General features: G+C 44.4%; 1 protein-coding gene across 2 annotated transcripts in view; it reads left to right on the top strand.

The window, feature by feature from the left end:
- Positions 1–15857, top strand: part of LOC147725787 (uncharacterized) — a 121349-nt gene extending 105492 nt beyond the window's left edge. For both annotated transcript variants that reach the window (XM_086959939.1, XM_086959940.1), the window contains one exon: positions 13276–15857. In XM_086959939.1, coding sequence (XP_086816065.1) covers positions 13276–14120 — 845 coding nt within the window. In that variant the 3' untranslated portion in view covers positions 14121–15857. The remainder of the gene's footprint in view (positions 1–13275) is intronic.
- The last annotated feature ends 6968 nt before the right edge of the window (positions 15858–22825 follow it).

Here is a 22825-nt window from a genome sequence, read left to right as displayed (position 1 = left end):
ACATAAATGCGCGTCAGTCTAAGTTTCAACCACAGTCTGTATTGATGTACATTTGTTAGAAGAATATTTCAAGCGCATGGTATGTCTAGATTCTTACCTTTGGTGATTAAACAGCGTATGGACAGCAAGGAGGTGCTGTTCCAATTCTCGCGTTTTATGGATCTGATTTCCACGTATAAAGTTAATCACCCGTCTCTGTAACAAGAGTCACGGTTGGGGATCAATAAAGTTTGTATATTAGTCCATGATTAAGCTAGGATAATGATAGCTGCGAGTACCCAGGATTCTTACCTTAGATATAAAAACACTACGCGAGCAGCAGGGTGGTGCTGTTCCAACGCTCGTTTTATATGCATCCGACCTCCACATAGACAATGAGTCAGCCGTCTCTATGAAAAGAGTAACGGTTGGAAGTCAGAAGCGTTTAACTATTTAGTTCGTGTGCATATTGGTCCATAATAAAGTTAGGATAATGATGGTTAAGGGTATCCAGGATTCTTACCTTAAATTAAAAAACAATACGCGAGCAGCAGGGTGGTGCTGTTCCAACGCTCGTTTTGTATGAATCCGACCTCCACACAGAAAATAAATCAGCCGTCTCTGTAAAAAGAGTAACGGTTGGAAGTCAATAACGTTAACTACTTAGTCCGTACTCAAGCTGAGTGGCGGAGATAGAGTAAAGTGCCCTGCTCGCCGGATTTCTTACCTTAGAGAAGTAGGCGACGGGCGGACAGCAGGATGGTGCTGCTCCGACGCTCGTGTTGTGGGGACCCGGCCTCCACGAAAAATGCAGATAGCTGCCGGATAATGAAGGTCCCATTTAAACAAAGATTTCGGTGCGAAAATTCGAGCGTTATTGTTGACCTTCATAGGTATAAACGAAGGACTACTTTGAAAGTTAGTTATACCTAACACGTCCCAATCCAAAATGGCGCCCGAGCATTCTCGGGTTTATATGGTTATTTTAGATTTTCTGTTCTTTATTTCAAGGTAGTAATGTGTCCATTATTAAATCGATGAAAAATTAATATTAACCCTGGTATTTTAAAGCACTATAAAACGTTATTAAGAATATTCTTTATATCTTTTAGAATTATACATCTTTAAGGAAGATGGCAGTGTAATAAATGCATATACATGTGATTAGAACATGTACCTACTTAATATAAATCGGAGGAATTCTACATGGGGGACATAATATTAAGATATATATATATCTTAACCTGACATAGTGAGGGAGAATTCTCGACTCGGGCTCGTTTAAGAAAAGTATTATCATATACCTATTTATTAGTTGAAGGGGCATGTCTTCTGACCTATGGATGGTATGTAAAGTATAAAGAGCTAAATCTTATATATACTCATTCATGTTCCGAGATTACCAATCCTCAAAGTGTTCACAGTTCGAAGAGTCATCGCACGTGATCGATATGTGCAGGACATATAGGTAATAAAGAAATCCATTACCGATAGAGGTATAGATTTCCCAATAAGTGTACTTAAATCGTGTTTACATGGCAATAGTTCTAAAGACATCCCATTAATAATAGGGATTCTTGAGATGACTTAAACTAGGTTACTTACAGATACTAAAGGATGGCGTTCTCCCAGGGAATCTCGGCATTAAGGCCCCTCTTAAAGGTTCCCAGGGAGAAAATCCAGAAAACCTCTCTTTTCTTTCTCACTAGATCACCACCTTTGTTGTTTGGGAGTCTAATTTTCTCTAAAATGCGCCATTTAAACTCATCTGGAGCATGGTGGTTCTCATTGAAATGTTTCACTAAGGGGGCTAGTTGTTTGTTTGTGCGGATAGCCGACCTGTGTTCAGTCAGCCTGGTTTGGACCGACCTTGAAGTTTCGCCCACATAGCCAAGTTGGCATGGGCACAAAATAAAATAGATGCAGTTCATAGTCTTACAATTCCACATGTCTTGAGCAGAAGTCCGACAACCATTATGTTAAAAAAACTCACGAAATGCAATGGACACCAGCCTTCTTCGACGTCTCATAGTCAAGGCCTCTGGCCCTCTTCGGGAATTTGTGGCCCTTGCCTCGAGGACTTTGTCACCAAGAATGTGTGAATACTGATTGATGGGACATCCTTCCAGCACTGCCCCAAGTGCCACTCCATATTTCCATGGACCGACCACCGCTAGGTCTGCAATCTTTGCGTCTCTGGCGACCACGGCGACGCCATATGCAAGGACAGCCTCCACTTCCAGTCCAAGAAGACCCTTCGATACCAATGTGAGCGGAGTTGGGCCCATCAGAGAATGAAGAGGAAGAAATCTAACAAAACTCCCTACATCTTTGGGTAACAAAGGCAGAAGAAGTCAGCTCAGCTGGGACTCGGCTCATTCATTTGTCTTCCAGCCTCTAAGCCTGACTAGGAAGAAGACTTAGGGTGGGGTTGTGGGGTATCAACGTTTTCCCCTATCGCGACGATTGGCTCATCAAGAGGGCAAGCAGCCAACACTGTCTACAGCTCACACAGAGGACTATCCCATAAGTCTTGGGTTTACAATAAGCATGACCAAATCCCACCTCCAATCCCTCCAGATGAAACCTTTTCTGGAAGTGGCCCTATTTTCAGGCGACAACTTGAGCCTACCCAAGCCCTCAAAGGGTTGCAGCCCTTGACCAGCTTGTACCTCTTTTTCAGCCAGAACGCCCCCTTATTGTAAGAACAGTAATGCACCTGTCCTGCATCTCTATCATAACCCAAACCTGCTACATATGCGTCCATTGCCCCTGTCCTGCTTCTCGATCATAACCCAAACCTGCTACATATGCGTCCATTGCTCCTGTCCTGCATCTCTATCATAACCTAAACCTGCTACATGTGCGTCCATTGCCCCTGTCCTGCCTCTCTATCATAACCTAAACCTGCTACATATGCGTCCATTGCCCCTGTCCTGCATCTCTATCATAACCCAAACCTGCTACATATGCGTCCATTGCCCCTGTCCTGCATCTCTATCATAACCCAAACCTGCTACATATGCATCCATTGCACCTGTCCTGCATCTCTATCATAACCCAAACCTGCTACATATGCGTCCATTGCCCCTGTCCTGCATCTCTATCATAACCTAAACCTGCTACATATGCGTCCATTGCCTCTGTCCTGCATCTCTATCGTAACCCAAACCTGCTCCGTATGCGTCTATTGCACCTGTCCTGCATCTCTATCATAACCCAAACCTGCTACATATGCGTCCATTGCTCCTGTCCTGCATCTTTATCATAACCCAAACCTGCTCCATATGCGTCCATTGCTCATGTCCTGCAAGACTCTCCGCTCCTCAACGGCATTTCTAGCCAAGATTCCCAGAATCTGTAGAGCCAGAGCAGGAGGACGCTCCTTTTCGTACAATGTCTCCAAACTCTGGAACACCCTCCCTCTGCAGCTGAGAAACAACCCCAACCTGACCAGCTTCCGTAAACAGCTAAAAACTCTCCTGTTTAATGCTTAAACAATAGTAACCTTATGAGGGCTTTCTCTGTTCTAGCGCCTGGACGCCTCAGGGCAGCTGCAGCGCTCAACAAATCACATTTTCATTTCATTTCATTTCATCTCTATCATAACCCAAACCTGCTCCATATGCGTCCATTGCTCCTGTCCTGCATCTCTATCATAACCCGAACCTGCCTCATATGCGTCCATTGCTCCTGTCCTGCATCTCTATAATAACCCAAACCTGCTACATATGCGTCCATTGCCCCTGTCCTGCATCTCTATCATAACCCAAACCTGATACATATGCGTCCATTGCCCCTGTCCTGCATCTCTATCATAACCCAAACCTGCTACATATGCGTCCATTGCCCCTGTCCTGCATCTCTATCATAACCCAAACCTGCTACATATGCGTCCATTGCCCCTGTCCTGCATCTCTATAATAACCCAAACCTGCTACATATGCGTCCATTGCCCCTGTCCTGCATCTCTATCATAACCCAAACCTGCTACATATGCGTCCATTGCCCCTGTCCTGCATCTCTATCATAACCTAAACCTGCTACATGTGCGTCCATTGCCCCTGTCCTCCATCTCGATCATAACCCAAACCTGCTACATATGCGTCCATTGCCCCTGTCCTGCATCTCCATCATAACCCAAATCTGCTACATATGCGTCCATTGCCCCTGTCCTGCATCTCTATCAACCCAAACCTGCTACATATGCATCCATTGCTCCTGTCCTGCATCTCGATCATAATCCAAACCTGCTACATATGCGTCCATTGCCCCTGTCCTGCATCTCTATCATAACCTAAACCTGCTAGATATGCGTCCATTGCCCCTGTCCTGCATCTCTATCATAACCCAAACCTGCTACATATGTGTCCATTGCCCCTGTCCTGCATCTCTATCATAACCCAAACCTGCTCCATATGCATCCATTGCTCCTGTTCTGCATCTCGATCATAACCCAAACCTGCTACATATGCGTCCATTGCCCCTGTCCTGCATCTCTATCATAACCTAAACCTGCTAGATATGCGTCCATTGCCCCTGTCCTGCATCTCTATCATAACCCAAACCTGCTACATATGCGTCCATTGCCCCTGTCCTGCATCTCTATCATAACCCAAACCTTCTACATATGCGTCCATTGCCCCTGTCCTGCATCTCTATCATAACCCAAACCTGCTACATATGCGTCCATTGCCCCTGTCCTGCATCTCTACTATAACCTAAACCTGCTACATATGCGTCCATTGCCCCTGTCCTGCATCTTGATCATAACCCAAACCTGCTACATATGCGTCCATTGCCCCTGTCCTGCATCTCTATCATAACATAAACCTGCTACATGTGCGTCCATTGCCCCTGTCCTGCATCTCGATCATAACCCAAACCTGCTACATATGCGTCCATTGCCCCTGTCTTGCATCTCTATCATAACCTAAACCTGCTACATATGCGTCCATTGCCCCTGTCCTGCATCTCTATCATAACATAAACCTGCTACATGTGCGTCCATTGCCCCTGTCCTGCATCTCTATCATAACCCAAACCTGCTACATATGCGTCCATTGCCCCTGTCCTGCATCTCTATCATAACCCAAACCTGCTACATATGCGTCCATTGCACCTGTCCTGCATCTCTATCATAACCCAAACCTGCTACATATGCGTCCATTGCCCCTGTCCTGCATCTCTATCATAACCCAAACCTGCTACATGTGCGTCCATTGCCCCTGTCCTGCATCTCTATCATAACCCAAACCTGCTTCATGGGCGTCCATTGCCCCTGTCCTGCATCTCTATCATAACCCAAACCTGCTACATTTGCGTCCATTGCCCCTGTCCTGCATCTCTATCGTAACCCAAACCTGCTACATATGCGTCCATTGCCTCTGTCCTGCATCTCTATCATAACCCAAACCTGCTACATATGCGTCCATTGCCCCTGTCCTGCATCTCTATCATAACCCAAACCTGCTACATATGCGTCCATTGCCCCAGTCCTGCCTCTCTATCATAACCCAAACCTGCTACATATGCGTCCATTGCCTCTGTCCTGCATCTCTATCATAACCCAAACCTGCTACATATGCGTCCATTGCCCCTGTCCTGCATCTCTATCATAACCCAAACCTGCTACATATGCGTCCATTGCCCCTGTCCTGCATCTCTATCGTAACCCAAACCTGCCTCATATGCGTCCATTTCTCCTGTCCTGCATCTCTATCATAACCCAAACCTGCTACATATGCGTCCATTGCCCCTGTCCTGCCTCTCTATCATAACCCAAACCTGCCTCATATGCGTCCATTGCTCCTGTCCTGCATCTCTATCGTAACCCAAACCTGCTACATATGCGTCCATTGCACCTGTCCTGCATCTCTATCATAACCCAAACCTGCTCCATATGCGTCCATTGCCCCTGTCCTGCATCTCTATCATAACCCAAACCTGCTACATATGAGTCCATTGCCCCTGTCCTGCATCTCTATCATAACCCAAACCTGCTAAATATGCGTCCATTGCCCCTGTCCTGCATCTCTATCGTAACCCAAACCTGCTACATATGCGTCCATTGCCTCTGTCCTGCATCTCTATCATAACCCAAACCTGCTACATATGCGTCCATTGCCCCTGTCCTGCATCTCTATCATAACCCAAACCTGCTACATATGCGTCCATTGCCTCTGTCCTGCATCTCTATCATAACCCAAACCTGCTACATTTGCGTCCATTGCCCCTGTCCTGCATCTCCATCATAACCCAAACCTGCTACATATGCGTCCATTGCCTCTGTCCTGCATTATTGTGCTGCAAGCCCTCACACTGCAAGAACCCTTCATTCAAGTTCATGAAGATGCTGTGGTGCTCAGGACAAACCCGAAGTTCCTACCTAATATGGTTTTTCATTTCCATCCTAACCTGACAATAGAGCCCCAGTCTTCATTTCCCAATTAGACTGGGTAGCAGAGAAAGTGCGTAATACCCTAGACTAAAAGCGCACTGTCATGTACTATATAGACTGAGTTACTTTTTAAAAAAGAAGACCAAATGTTTGTGGCCTTTGCAAAGCCTCACAAAGGCCACCAATCTCCAAAGCAGGGTTTGCTAGAAGGAGAGTTGAGTGTATCCAGGCATGCTATCAAAAAGCCAAGAGGCCCTCCCTGTTACCTCCGCGACCTGCCCTTCCCACAAGAAGGCTTCAACGTGGCTTTTTTTTAGGAAGCATTCGCCTTGCTGATACATGCATGGCAGCTGCATTGTAAACAACACACGTCTACGGTGCTATTGGGTGGAGTTTCTAGTCAAACAACGGGCAATGGCTGGCCAGGCATCTTCATCCACACGCAAGCCACTACTTACAAGAGGGTACTGCTGTACAGTCTATGCAGAGCATGCATCTCTCCAGCAACACACGCTATGATCGGAAAATGTTACTTACCCTGTAAGAATCTGTTTGTAGCATTTAGTGCCATAGAGACACATGCACTCTCCCTCCTTCCAGGAAGTGTGTGGCTCTGATCACAAATCTTTTCTCTTTTCAGTTAATATATTTTTTGGGAAATACACACGTGCATCATAGAGTGTTCACTAACTACTCAATGCTACTCTCACACTCTGTGCAAAAAATAATCTGTTGTAGAGTCTGTGCCCGTGCGCATTGCCAAGTAGGAAGGAGTCACTGGATCTTGTGACTTGAAAAACGTATTCGAAGTAAAACAACTTGCAAACTCCGAACCCAAAACAAGATGGCACGAGTATCAAGAGCATGGTAGTCTACAGCAATGTACGCTAAAAACAGACGCTTGCCGGGTTAGTAACTGCTCCCTTCACCCATAGTTGATGTCCAAAATATATATTTTTTTACCCTTGCAGATCAGGCAAACAGGATTTAAGCAGGCCCTGTGTTGGTAGTTTAATGAAGAGATGCCAATAATGATATGAAATACAACCTTTAATAACCAAACATGCAGAGAACTTGGAGAAGATTGATTGATTGATTGCAGGTTTATATAGCGCTAGGATCGACTCCCGGAGGAGCTTCGACCGCTGCGAAACCCTTCCTGGCTTCCCTGAGAGATGGTCCCTTAATGGGTATCTCCAGGGTGAGACCAGGCATCCCCGGCGGTCTGGTGGGGCCGTTAGTGAAGATGAGGCAAGCTAATCCCCAGAGTTGCCGAGTGTGATCGCTGATCAGAGTGGGCACCGAGGCGAGAGAATTATCGAGTCCGCTGACCCTGGTCCAGAAACCTGCCGCGTCGGGAATCGAACCCTGGTCCCGGGCCGTCCTCTGCTCTCAGGTCTGCCGCCTCTAACCAGTGAGCCACACTACTTCACAGAAGGCTTCAATTGTTGGAGGGGAGTTTCCATTCTGAAGGTTGTATATAAGCAGTTGATGGAAGTGAACAATACATTTTCTAGGATGGAGGATTGAGATACAAATAATTAATTTCCAGCTACCCCAGTTCCCCCAACCCCTTTACCCCCAATATTACTGAAGAGTAAAACATTTTTTTTAAAGGTAAGACAATATCTTGCAGGATTCTGCTAAACTCTTGCTTACAATTAGAACAAGTAAATGGAACACGCAGTTTAATCGGATACTTGAGTATTCGTACAGTGGGTGACATTGTGAATTCAGTGTACTCTTTTGCAACACTGCAAAGCCTTTTACTAAAAATTTTAAAACCTAAACATGGGAATTACAGCAGATGCTTTGGAGCACATTCACCCCCCTGGAACTAAACCGCACTCCAGGTGCCACCCAACTCACGCACAGCTGTCCTCTACATCTTCTCCTCAAATTTCCAACGCTATCCCCCGACACAAGCGTTTACTGCAGAACAGCTATGGAGAGTCCCAAGCGCCAGAGATAGAAGTGTATTCTGTGGCGTATCGTCAACTCTCCTAGGCCCCGTACATTCCGCATTAGGAATTTCCATTGAAGATCCATCTAGTATCTTGCACCACACCATTCCCCCCCTACCCCCTACATTCATCCCCTGTCGTCCATCCATCCCGTCAGGCCGCCAAAAAGTGCCTTTGATTTGATGAGCTTTATTTCGGCAATTTCTGCCATAAAAGCAGTTCTAAATACAATATATGATAAAAATGTGCATTTGGATTGATAAATACAAATTCATTCTAGTGCGAGAATCATAGCATCGCAGCATACTGAAGTAAACCATTTATTTATTTATTTATGTTAGGGTTTGTATAGCGCCAGAATCGACTCCGAGGAGTATCTCTGCGCTTTTGTGGCAGCATATTAGATGTGCATGCAGATACTATGAATTTTATTAAAAACAGAACAGAGTGGTTTTAAGTAGTTTCCTAAAGACTAGATGATGTGAGCATTCTGTTAGAAGAAGGGGAGTTTGTTCCAGTATTTCGGTCCGAGGTATGATAGAGATGTGCCTCCTAATCTCGCTCTCCTAATTCTAGGAACCGTCAGCAGATGTTTAGTACTGGAACACAAGGATCTCGGGGGGTGATAGAGAGTGAACTTTTGTGTCAGATAGCTTGGGCCAAGATTGAGCAATGCTTTATGAATGGTACAACGAATCTTAAATTTTATCCGCTGGCATATCGGCAGCCAATGGAATTTTAAGAGAAGATGACGGGGAGCTGATCTGGGCGGCATATTCAAAACCAGTCGTGCCGCCGTATTCTGGACAACTCCTAGTTTGTTGATTGCGGTTTCATTCGCAGAAAGCAACAGACCGTTGCTATAGTCTAGGCGACTCAGTATGAGTGCCTGAGTCAAAGTATTTCGAACAGAGTCTGGAATTAAAGGGAAGTCTCGCCGAAGTAGGCCCAAAGTATGGAAGCATGTACCAAGTGTCTGACCGACATGCTCTTTGAAAGTAAGGGCATGGTCTAACCAAACTCCCAGGTTTTTACCAGAAATTTTAGGGACGGGGGGCTTTCCAAGATTGGTGAGCCACCAATTAGAGGACCATAATATGGGAGCTTCCCGAAAAAGTAGGAGCTCGGTTTTCCCGACATTACATTGAAGAAAGTTACTCCTCAACCATTGTGAGATGGCATTCATTCCCAGAGAGAAGGTCTCCTGAATGGTAGGAGCGAGTTCAATCTAAGGGAAAGAGCAGCTGCGTATCATCGGCATATGATATCTGGATAAACCCATGTTTCCTTAGAACATTAGCCAAGGGAGCCACATTGAGATTAAATAAAGTGTGGCTCAGACAGGAGCCCTGTGGAACTCCCATGGTAAGTTGCACTTGTGCGAATAACATCATCACTTCTCCACAAATACATTTTCGTACGTACAAATACAAAATAAAATGCCGAGAAGACCATAAATTGCAATAAAATGATAAATGAAAAGAAATGAATTTAAAAGAAGCTTATCTAGCTAAGCTACCCATACATACAGATATAAGATACCTGACAGACACAACATGCATAAAAGCTAATTGTTGGACTAATAAATGATGAAAAATGTTGTCACCTCAGGCAGATCACAACAATGGGTGTTCTCGTATGGTTTTAGAAAACCAGTCTAATGAATGACCATAAAACAATTGTATTCAAGTGAAAGTACAATGTGACGATGAATATGAACGATCAAATTTAAAGTTTATCCTAGCAGATTAGTGCTACCATTGTACTTGGACGGTTTAGCCAATATTGCACTGAAATGGGGGTTAGGAAATAGCCGCGACTAACGAGCACTACAGCTTCCCCATGGAGCTCTCAAAGATGCTTCTCCAATAGATTCTGCAAAGCTATTGCAGATCGGGCACAGAACCTCTTCATTGAAGCTAATTTGCTGGCAAATGTTTTCACAGACTATGTGCCAAACCTGAATTGGAAATACAGTTTCCTGTCCAGATGCGCAGTAATAAAAGAAAGCTACCACGCTTGAAATCCAAGATCCTCCTCTTCAACGAAGAGCTAACATCCAGTCCAGCCTCGCTTTGTATCACCCACGGCCAAAAATGTTTTTTCAGCGACTTGGCTGTCAGAATGGGTTTGGAAGATAGATTTTCCCAGAGCATTCTCAAGCTACTAGTTGCTTTTTAATTAGCTGAAACCAAACAATTTGGTTAACCTCTTCACCTCTATCACATCACTAAGGGCCATGGCGTACTGAACTAATTCTGGTTGGGACCATAACCGTCTCTAAAATAGCAAAGGCCTGTGTCTCGCTTCATTGGCTAATGATTTCCTACCCATGTTGAGCATTAAACGTCTCTGTGGCGTGCTAGGTGGGAGACAAGCTAAACTTCTCAGAACTTTATTCTCAGATCTCGTTAGAGAAGATGTGTTGAAAAAAACCACAATTCTGATACATCTAGGACTGAGCCCACTGCTTTGGCACCCAAAATCTGCGGCTCTGGAGTGATGGGTTTACCAAAGGAGCTACTATGTTCTTTCAATACAACACCTGTGTTCTACCGGTGTTTGAGAGACATTAAGTCTAGGTTTCCATGAGAGGGTTGAAGACAAAGTGACACCCAAATAATTAAAGACATCTACCTTCTTGAGTGGCAAGCCCCTCCCCCCCCCCAACTCTATCTACCCTTAAACGATGAGTGTTTCCTACATGTTGGACAGGCCACATGAAGGGCCCGCTCCCCCTCTGCCCGACCAGGCCCGAGCCCGGTCCCTCAAGTGTTACACACCACCTCTCTACGTTTTCCGTCCCCTCCGGGACCCCTGCCTCTGAACATCTCGACCTCTTGGGCCCGATCCCCTACTGACCCGCGCACCCGACCTGGGCGCCATCTTGGACACTGCACCACGAGGCCGCGTGGCCTCCGATCGACCCTAACCCTGGGCCTGGCCAGGCCTCAGACATCCCGGCACCACCATCCACCCAGGAGGTGAGCGGACTACTTGGCAGGTCAATGGGAGAAAGAGGTGTCGATGGCTCTCCCCCGCCAGGTACCGCTCGCCCCCAGCCTCCCCGGGCGCTGGCTCCACCCCCCTGCTGGGTGTCTGGACTCCCTCATCCTGGACCCCCCGACCTCCAAGTGCGAGGGTCCGGACATCAAAGGGCACCAGCCCTATAACTAAGGCAGCTCCAGAGCAGGAAGGCAGTTGTATCCTGGAGTCGAGAGACGCAGAGAAGAACTCATCCTTGACGGACTACTGGCGCTGCCGTAGCCCTACCTTGTGAACTATCGTCCTGCCTGCTGGCGCTGCCGCAACCTTCGTAAACCTTCATCGTCGTCGGGACCTGCTGGCGTGGCCGCGGACCGTTTGTACCACCATCTTCATCGGGACCTGCTGGCTCCGCCGCGGACCGTCGCTACCTTCAACCACCTCGGGACCTGCTGGCTCCGCCGCGGCCCGATCATCTAGAACGCCGAGCTCGAGGATTGAGAGCTATCCATCCACCCAATTGGTAACAAGACTGTCCCGCTACCCCTTTTCCCCACCAGAGACCCGAACCGAGGGGACCCCTGAGTCCAGACCTCCTTGTATCATTTGACCGTACTCGAAGAATTGCTGATAAAGTATCGTTTAACCTTATCCTTGTGTGGTGTCCGTCTGTGGGGGGGAAGTTACTTGTCTGTACGATCGCTGGAGACGGCTCTCCCTGGAGACCTCTCCCCTTATACTCGGCCGACCCTCCCGGTCCGTCTAACACTACAGAACATTAACTTTGTCTTGGCTGAATTAATCTTCAATTCATGTTCCCTAAAAAATTCCTCAAAACAGAGCGACACATGCTGCAACCTGCGAGGTGCTTTGGAGATCAGTAGGGTGTCGTCTACGAACAACAGTATTGGTGCTTTTATGCCTTGGTAAGGAAACAAGAAAGAAAATGATCAATATCGTTAAGGGATAAAGAAAACCGGGTAGGAGCCAAGATGCAGCCTTGGCGAACATCCCTATTGATGGGGAAACCAGTCTGTTTGTTCGCCCCAGCTGCTTCATCGAACCTGCTCATAATTGCCCTCATGTATACGGATTAATATGTTAAACCCGTCCAAAGGCATGCCCGTGTTGCCAAGTACCTGCCATAGCTTCTTGCACGCGACTGAGTCACCAGGCGATTTGAGATCGACAAAGACAACGTACTTGCTGCCCCCGCCGATCTCTACAGCCCTCCAAAATAGATGCAAGAAGTAAACAAACCTGGTCCATTGTATATATTTGCACCATCATAGCCCCTCAGCTTTAACACAGTAGAGCAACCCTGTTCCCCACAACTGAATCCAAAACCACAACAGCACCCTCAGTATCTCCTCCTGCCCCCTCCCCAGGCAGTGATCCCCAAACAACTGTGGCCCGCGCCCAGTAGGCCTGTAATCGGCATCCACTGCCCCATCACCCCCAAGAACGGCCGAAACCTCCGCCTCTCCAGGTGGCGAATAAGGTATACCTTCACTGAAGTCTCTTCAACTTGCGGTTGTTGCTTCACTTTGTGGGCAAGTGAGAAACCCTGCCAAGGCTCCATTGACAGAGCAGATATTGTTGTTTTTAACGATTCCCGTTTGGATGTGTTCATATCAAAAGTAAAAACTCTTCAAGCAAGAGGATTCATTTGTTTAGAAGCTAAGAGGAGTGATTTGTTTTAAAAAATCCAATCCGGTAATGTTCTACAGCTGCTTTTATCAAGGAAAACTTAGACAATGTTATTTTGAATAACCATTTTAAATAGGTGACTTCTTTATTGGTATGACTTGGTCCACTGTTTTTTTGAAGTTACTTGTTACCTGTCAGTAACCAGATAGGTGCATCTGATTGACATCCTACTCTACTTACTTTCAGAGACTTCGGTTGTGTTCATTAATTAACATCTCATTCTATTTAATTCAACAGAGTGTGACCTCAGAGTCAGGCAGAAATGTGTGGACAGTAATTTCGAAGCACCGGAAGCAAAAGAGACACTATTCTGGGAAGCACAGGAGACAGTTCTTGTTCAGAACTCTGAAGAAAGGTGTACGAAAAAAGTGCAGCCCCAAAAAGAGCAGAAGAAGCCAGCAACAAACCCGAATCTTACATGTACTGTGTGTCAAAAAGAAAAAGAGCAGAAGAAGCCAGCAACAAACCCGAATCTTACATGTACTGTGTGTCAAAAAAGTTTCACGAGAAAAGGAAACCTTACAAACCATCAGAAAGTTCACAGCAAAGAACGTCTGTACATATGCAGTTCATGTGGCAAGAATTTTGGGCGGTTAGCAGACTGGAGGAATCACCACAAAATCCATGCTCAAGATAAACCCTTTAAATGTAATGACTGTGGGAAGATGTTCCGTAAGGCCTCTGCACTCACCGTGCATAAACACTTCCACAAAGCGGACAAACCCTTTCCGTGCACCTTATGCGAGAAGAGCTTCCTTCGCTCAGCACATTTACTCTCACACATGAAAGTGCACACCGAAGAGAAACCCTTCCAATGTTCAGAGTGTTGCAAAAGTTTCCGATGGTCCGCCGATCTGACCAGGCATCAGAGAATTCACACAGGAGAGAAACCCTATGAGTGTGATGAATGTGGGAAGCGTTTCAGTGAGTCCTCAAACCTGGTCAGACACAAACAAATCCACATAGCTTCCTACAGTGCGGAGGAGTTCCTAAAAGACATTACTGTGTTTGCGACAGAGACGCGTAACTCAAAAAGAACTTCAGTTATTAAGTGTTCAAGCAAGGGCCCAATTAAAACCTAATTTTCCACTAATGAGAAGTTGTGAAAATGAAATGGGGTATGTGCTGATGCTAAAGGACTTGTCTTCAGCAGCAACACTCTGTGGCCACTCCTAGCAAGGTGCAATCCATTCAGAAGTCCTCACACCATTACTGGTTGTACCACTAGTTCTATGGAAACGTGTGTGTGGCTCAACTCTTAAAAACTTCGAGGAAGCCCGTCCTACTAACGCATTCACATGGCTCTGCAGTTTGCCTCCTTTGCGAGCGACAAAGCCACGTTCACCCACACAAGATACCCCGGACTCTCTGTGAAGGGACCCAGTGTATGGCTTTCGTGCCCTCTTGAACCTGCAATAAAGAAGGAAGACTGGTCAGACTGTTGCCTGTAGCAGCAGGTCAGTCCCCCCCCCCCCTCATGGTTTACATGGTGTTTGGGTTCATCTCACTCCTATACCCGTATTATTCAAATCAAACCACGGTCGTGCATTGGGCAGATGGAGATACACAGTGAAAATGAGAAACGAAACGAAATAGAGAACCAGGGATTATTGATATAGGGGCGGCCACTGCATTCAGGCAGCAGTAGAGGATCAAAATATAAGACTTGGATGACTGAATTATACAGCACGAAAAGGCACATTATGGATCATATTATACTATCAAAGGGAAATTATGTGGAACATTATGCAGCCGTAGCTCACAATTTAACAAACTAACATAACAGAAATCTGACTTTTTTTAAACTGCTTTTCAAGAAAGAAAATTATACACCTTCAGCAAGTACTTTTAACATTAATATTTGCAAATAATTTAATTAGTTTGTCTCGCATGTTAGCACGGAAGTACCAATGTTCGTGGCATGTGTGGCTGTAGATACACATGCTCTGCATACTCCTGCCGTCAAGGTGCCCCCAGAGTCGCTCTAAACACCCAGGGCTGATCTTCACGCCAAATGTAGTCTTTGCTTCCTGCCAGAGAATGACGAGAGCTGCTGCAACTGTTGATGCTTGTTCCTGTGGTCCGAAATTTCAAAGTTGTCCTCACCAGCCCTGTGGGGTCTCCCTTTGAGCCTCTGCATTTATCACTGTGAAGTTTCTTTCCTGGAAGGTTGCTTTCCTAGTAGACCTACCTTCTCTCAGACATATTAGTGAACTGCAGGCCCTCACGTTGCAGCAACCCTTCTCCCAGCTACATCCGGCCTTAGCGGTTCTTAGAAATAATCCAACATTCTTATCCTAGGTGGTCTCCTCATTCCGCCTTGACCAGACCATCACGCTCCCAGTCTTCTTTCCACGTTCAGACTCTGTAGCTGAAAGGGCACTTAGAAAGACTTCTTCAAAGAAAGATAAACAAGTTACAATCGTCCATGCCTCCCACCCCCCACTAGATGGCAGGAGTACGCAAAGCATGTGAATCTTTAGCTCTACATGCAATGAACAGATGCTTACAGGATAAGTAACATAGTCCTGTCCAGCAATGTTTATTCCTAGTCCCAGAATAAAATGTTTTCTTGCAAATAAATACAGTGCTGCACTCAGCAGAAAGCAAGCTTTGATATGTGCACAACTTGCTAGAACATGACTGTCTCTCATTCTATACATCCAACTTACGATTTAAAAGTTCAAGGTTTGCACTGTGCACCCATAACGTTTGTGTTGAAGCACCTTTTGTAATTCTAAAACAGTCCTGTGTCGTATTTATGTTTGTGTCTGTTTAAGAATCCCTTTTGAAATACATGGCATTGACCATAAAAAACATGTTTTAATTTAATTTCATTTGAAAAGTTTGATATAGCGCGAACATGACCCTTGGATTCTTCTAAATTGTGTCCGCTGTCACTTAACGGCTGCCGGGAGAACACTCTGTAAGCTGTATGACTCAGCTTGAACAGACACAGACATTTTCATGACAAATATATAAGTATAATAAGTTTTCCTTCTTCAGACAAACAACCTTTCTTGAGTCGATCAACATGTTTAGACTAACTGGGTAAAATTGTCACCTCTTCAAAAATATAGTAGTCCACTAGTTCTTTTGACTTCTGTTTATCAATCCCCCAATCATTACCGGAACCCAGGAACCCCACTTAATCAATGCTGGATTCTAGGGACCTCAGTGACTCATTATTGGAATTCAGGACCCCCATTGAATCATTACTAAGCGTTTTCGATGATTTGAACTGCAAAGCAACAAACATAAAACGCAGAAACAAGTGTTCTTCAAACAAGTACACAAATGTTGGAATATTTTATTTAATTCACAAACGAAAAATGAATGGAAATTGTAATTGGAAGGTTGGAGCACTTCAGAATTCATTGGAGGCCACTCATAGTCCATACTATATTCTGTTGGTGACACTTGCACTGCTCCCACAAATATATCTGAGGATACTAAACATGTTTAGCCTCCAATTTAGGACTCCTTCACTTTACAGAATGTCTTAAAATGTACAATTTTACATGGTTTGTGTATATATATATTCCTTAGTAATCTGTTAATATTTAAAATTCTAAGCCTTTGTGCCGTTTGCTCTGATTTCTTAGGTGGCCTGTGTGAAACATTGATTAGCCTGCACCCAGGAACCAGCATATGTTAACAAAGGAAACTTTACCATCACAACACTTCAAAATTGTTCCAACATTCATTTTGGAAGAATAACAAAATGATTGAATCCTAGAGCAAATTCATTAATTTCTTACAGCAGATTTAGACTTAATGTAATGTGTAGTTAGTTAGAACCTTAACAAAAAGCTTCCCAATTCATAAAACAATGTAAAATACCCAGTGACATATGCTATATGTTCATAACCGACCTGGATTTTTAGGTCTCGCCTAGGCAGCGCGCATGTCCTGCACTAGGAGATGACCTTTCGAAATCGGGCTGCTCCTTTTCCCCACACTCATGCCGGCATCCACTTGCGGGAGTGAGCAGCGGCACGCGTGGTAATTGACAACATGTCTCTCGCCGCTGCTGCCCGCTCTGCAAGGCACATGGCAGCACAAGTACAAGTGCCTTCTACCACATATGCATCATTTCCCCTCCCCCACCCTTTCCGTATGCATCAAGTGAGACAGGAGTCCTTTATATATTAAGTACTGTTTACAGTCCCCACCGAACGTCAGAATACGGGGCGTCATTTAGCACTTGAAAGTGCTTGCTATATTTTCTAATGTTTTGCGTTGAGTCACCTCTACTCGGAATTACCGCTTTCATAACTGTTTATTTACAACCCTGGTTTATTTAATGATTGGCAGGAGCCTGACAAGGTTGCAGAAATAAATGGGCCTCTCGGTTGAGAGACAGCGCTTTCCCGCTGCTAAAGAATTTCGGGTGCGCCAGATGAATGGTTTGCGCGTCTTTTATTCACCACAGACTTTTTTACTTAAGATCTGGGCAGGCAAATGTGTACGTGCCATTTTACAATCAGCTATTCGAAACACTAACGTTATTTTGAGAGGTGTCATCTATTCTGCGTCATAAGTATATGTAGATGAAGTCGAATTGTTTCTAAATATGGGAAAAAATCAGAAACTTGTTTTTAGAAAGTTGTGGATAACCTGTAAAAATTATGGAAGAGAAAAATAAAATGTTTTTCACAGTTTACGAAGTTAGTTCCAAGTGAATTAAACTAGCTTGTTGTATTGAAGTATAATTATCCTGAATTTTTACCGAGCAACTTAAGTGATATATATTTAGGGCGCGAGTGGCTCTCTCTCACACATCTTTCACTCCTGAGCCCTTCGTGAGTCTTGATACCGAAGTGCTAGTCTCCTGCTCTCTCCACCCCATACACTGTCTCTCTGTGTCCTGCCACAAGGGACTCTGCACCCTCGCGTCCCTTCGAAAATTTACCCCATTGCATTGTTGCCCCACGGATTTCACCGACGACTGCCACTAACACAATCATGTGACTCGGTGATTCAGTGTGAGTCATTCTATGTTGAGGTGTTCCGTGTCTGGCCCAGCGTGCCTCAGCTGAGCCTCCATCATGGCGCCTCGATCAGTGTCGCTAGCAGGGGTAGTCTATATTTCCAGCAGCCCCCTTCTGTGGCCCGTCATGCCTCCTCCCTTTGTGATGGGATTTCTCCTCACATTAGTTGATATTCTAACCCCTATTATCACTACAGGGAGTCAGAATTGTTTCTTGGGAGCTTCTTCCGAAAGGCAGGGTTGCTGAATACCAAGGCTCCTAGTTTTGCATCCACGTCATGTGTATTTCTGCCACCTCCCTAAACTTCCTGTCTATCTTGCGGCTATATATGCTTTTTCACCCCTGCCTTTTCTCTTGTCACTCTTTTTGCACTATTCTCTAATTGCTTATTTCTCAGTTTTCTGCATGTCACTCTCTGGCTCTATCAAGACCAAACACTATAGAAATGCCCCCTCGTGACCTATATATCATTTCCTATGATTCAAAAATTAATTCAAAACATGGGCTCTCTACCTAGACCAAAGCCTGGGGATGAAAATAGTATCCGCCCCAAAATGAGTTCACGGGTCCTCCACCTGCAGCGACAGTTTAAATACAGCCCTTTTAGGATTTCTGTGAGGGGTACAAAATCTGCAGGCGATGCCAGAATATACTTGGAAAAAAACGGCATCACAGATTTGTATTGCCTCGATCTTTTCAAACCGCTAGTTATGGACAGGACTGAATCCTTGGTCACACTGCAGCATGATCAAGGAACGACAACGCTCGCTGTGAATATCTGCACTATAAGAGCTCTAATGTAATGCTGTTAACGCCTACTGTGTGACGTGAACACCCTTTACTCTCTGGGCACTCCTTACAGACTGGAAAAATGCGGAACCGGGAAGGTAAAGGACAGAACGAGTCATCATAGCGACAAGCACAAGCGCAATATTCACAACATTTTGAAAGTAAAACCACTTTTCATAGTTTTTTTTTTTGCAGAGTTTTATATAGCACAAACTTGACCCGAACCGAATCGGGTATCAGAGCTCTTTACATCGCAACAGTTATGTTACATGAGGACACACATTAATTTTTGTTAAGCACGGGGAGATTGATGATTTGCCCAGAGTCACATGATGTTTGGCGTCGTTACCGAGACTCGAACCCAGATCCCCAGGTCCGAGGTCGAGCGCCCTAGCCGTTAGGCCAACTCCTCTCCTCTGTTGCCTTTGAACCACTAGGAACCAACTGACTCTTGGCACTTAACCGATAGTGACTTCACCCCAGGCCACGCGCCTTTGCAAACTACGGAGTGCCTAGATGCTATCCATAGGTTCTATGCCACCTACAAGTTACAGTACTAGCAATGTCACATACAATGCACAGCAGCAGACCCGGCATCTCATTAAACTAAAAACATTAAACATATAAACTCCTAGGGGCATATTTACAACTTCTGGCGCATCTCTGCAAATCAGCAGGGATGCCCCAGAACAGATGCGTCCCGTAATTCTCCCCTTGCGCCACCACGGATGCATCTCATTTACAATGCGGTGCACTATGGTGCAAGGAGGGGTAGATGCATGACGCATCTTGTGGCGTACGGGCGTTGCATTGCTGGAGTCGCGACGCAAGTGCGACGCAACACCTGCAATGCACAGGGGACTTAACGTTTTTTTTTTTGTCCTCATATATGCCACCAGAATTCGTTGCTCTAGATGGGTCTCGCTGTTGCCTCTTATACTGACAATTTTCGAGTCCGCCCTGGAGACACTATCATAGCAAACAGGGATGTCCCAGAGGTAGGTTGTTTTCCTTATCCTACTCCCCCTAGCCAATGTTGGAAAGCCTTAAGCCAGGGGGAGGACAGGGCCGACACAACCTCTGGCATAATCATCGGACCATTTACTTGTTTAACCAGACCACCAGTTTAGACCAGACATTCTCAGTATTCTCGTTGCGTCCAACCATGTCCATCTTGCATACTTCCATAATATATTTTAAACATACTGCAAATCTGGGGGGAACTGTTGACTTCCACTCCATGCAAATTTCTCTCCTAGCAATAACTACTACATAGAAAATAAACTGAGTATCAAAGCTATTAATGTTATAATCTTTCATTAAACCGAAAAAAACAAGTCTAGTGAACATGTAATAGTTGCTGACAATACCCCACCTAAAAAAATCAACTATCGCTCTCCAATAGTCCAGAATTGCTGGACACTCCAGAAAAATATGGATATCGTCAGCTGTGTTGTGGTTACATCGGGGACAGTAATAGTTGTTTTGCGTTATCTTATGCAATTTGGCCGGGGTCCAATATACTCTGTAAACTGTGAATAGGTGATTTCGTCTTAAATTGGCTGGTTTAATTAACCTCTGGGAAAGGGAAAAGGAATCTAACCATATTTTGCTAACCTCTTAGGGAAGTTCAGCTAGACTATTTTCCCATAATTTTATCATCTCCAAGTATAGTTTTTTCTCCTCATCCTTGATTATCGACTTATACCAAAACGATACTTCTTTTATCCATTTCCCCCCTCTGCAAACTGCATCAAGAATAGCTGGGTCTTTTTCCCGCTTCTGATTCTGACTTGACCACCAAGCAGATAATTGGTAATATTTAAACCTAGTCAGGTGTCCATTTGTGAGTTATATTAAAGAGTTCCAATCCATAAAACCTGAATCTACCCATAGATCTCCCCACTTTTGTAGTCCAGCTATTTTCAAAGGTTGTGAAAGCTAATCTTGGAGACATAGGGGCGTACCCGGGGAATCCCAGAATGGAGTGTGTGTGTGATAGTAAGGAATATTAAAAACCTTCCTAATAAACCCCCAGTTTTTAAGTGCAGTCTGAAGTATCTTAAGGCGAATTTTTAAAAAAAAATTCTGGTCTCCAAACTTGAATAAATAGTAGTCGTGGTCGTAAGGTAAATCGTTTAATAAGGCCTGAAACAAGCGGCCCTGTGATGATGCGTCTAGCGTGTTCGCAAGTAGCCTAAAGTTTTTAAAGTGAAACGCATGATAGTAGGTCTGGAAGGGCTAAACCTCCAATTTTTAAACCCCTTCTCAATTTTTTCCATGCTATTCTAGATGACTTGCTAGCCCATATGAATGATCCAATCTTACCCTGGAGAATATTAATATCTTTTGAAGAAAATGATAAAGGGATGCAATTATATAAAAAAGTCAATTGTTAGGGTTTTATTAATTTCTTTAACCACAGTCTGCCAACTAAATGATGGTATGTTCTTTAGCGCTTGAGTTAAATAAATTCCCAAGTATCGCATTTTGTGTTTTACGCCCTGTATGTATATGTTGTTATTCCAGCCCATAATCTCCGTTTTCTCCTTATTAATCTGATAGCCTGACAATTTTCCGAATTCTTCCGATAGAGAAAATAACCTGGGTATTGCTACTGAGTGATTAGAGGTGTACAAGAGGAGGTAATCTGCATACAGAGCAGTTTTTAATGACATATTACCAAGCTTAAAAGGTTGAATTATGTTGTCGTCTCTGATTCCGCAAACAAAAGGCTCCATGTAAACATCAAACAGAAGAGGGGATAAAGGGCAACCCTGTCTAGTACCTCGGGATACATCAAACCAATCAGATAATATTCCGTTAACTAAAACTTTTGCCTTTGGGTTATGATATAATGATTTGACCGCCTTAATGAAAATTAGGGGGAACCCAAATGCCGACATTGTAGCCCATAAATACTTCCAGTTGACCTGATCAAAGGCCTTAGCCGCATCTATCGCAACCAAGGCCAACGGAAGGTTTTTATCGTTGGCATAATCTATGGCCCCTATCACTTGGAATGTTAATTCGTTTAGCTGTCTCCCTGGAATAAAACCTCTTTGATCAGGGTGAATTATAGATTTTATGATCTTCGATAATCTGGTAGCTAAAATTCCGGAATAGATCTTCATATCTGTGTTTAACAGTGAAATTGGTCTGTACGACTCTATTCTCTTTGGATCTTTATTAGGTTTTACTATGAGCGTTATGGTGGCTTCAGCCCAAGAAGGGGAAACAGAGTAGCCTTGAATTAATAAGAGGTTAAAAAGTGCCCTGAGTATAGGTAATAACTGATCTTTATTGTCCATATAAATCTCTATGGGCAACCCATCTGAACCTGCAGCTTTTCCCCGTTTCATTCTCTTCAATTGGTTTAGTATTTCCCCTTCTGTTATATCACTTTCCAGGTATGTCTTATCCAATTCGGACATTTGAGGTAAATTTTTTGATAGCAACTAAGTTCCTATATCATCCCTATTAGGGGCTTTATCTTCCGTGTAAAGGCTTCTCATATAGGACCTTGCTTCCTCTCTAATTTCGGCGTCTGCCTCTATCAAGTCTCCTGTCTGTCTTCGTAATAGGGCTTTAATACTGTTCCTCGTTCTCTCTTCTCTAGATTTCCAAGCTAAGAGGGCTCCACATTTTTCTCTGTATTCAAAATTTTTTAATCTGCTGGTCTCCCACTTTTCTTTAAGAATTTTCTCATCCGAGACTTTAAGTTGAAGTTGTAATTCAGTGAGTTCCTTCTCTATCAAGTGAACTCTCCTGGAGTTAGTTAAGATTGCGTTTTGTAACTCAAAATCCTTACTTGTTATTGCCGCCAGGTCTTCCCTTCTTTTTGCTTTCATACTCTTTCTCTTATAAGTCATTAAAGAGCCTAAGACTCCTCTCAGAAAGGCATTATATGCCTCCCATACTACCTGGGGGTAGAGGTACCTGAGTTATTGTAAAAAAATTCTGCAGTTTTATCTTTAACTTCTATTTTTACTTGATTATCTAAT

Source organism: Lissotriton vulgaris, chromosome 3_1, assembly GCF_964263255.1.
Source record: "Lissotriton vulgaris chromosome 3_1, aLisVul1.2, whole genome shotgun sequence".
Classification (NCBI taxonomy): domain Eukaryota; kingdom Metazoa; phylum Chordata; class Amphibia; order Caudata; family Salamandridae; genus Lissotriton; species Lissotriton vulgaris.
Note: the sequence above shows the minus strand (reverse complement) of the source record. Positions and strands in the feature narration are given on the sequence as shown.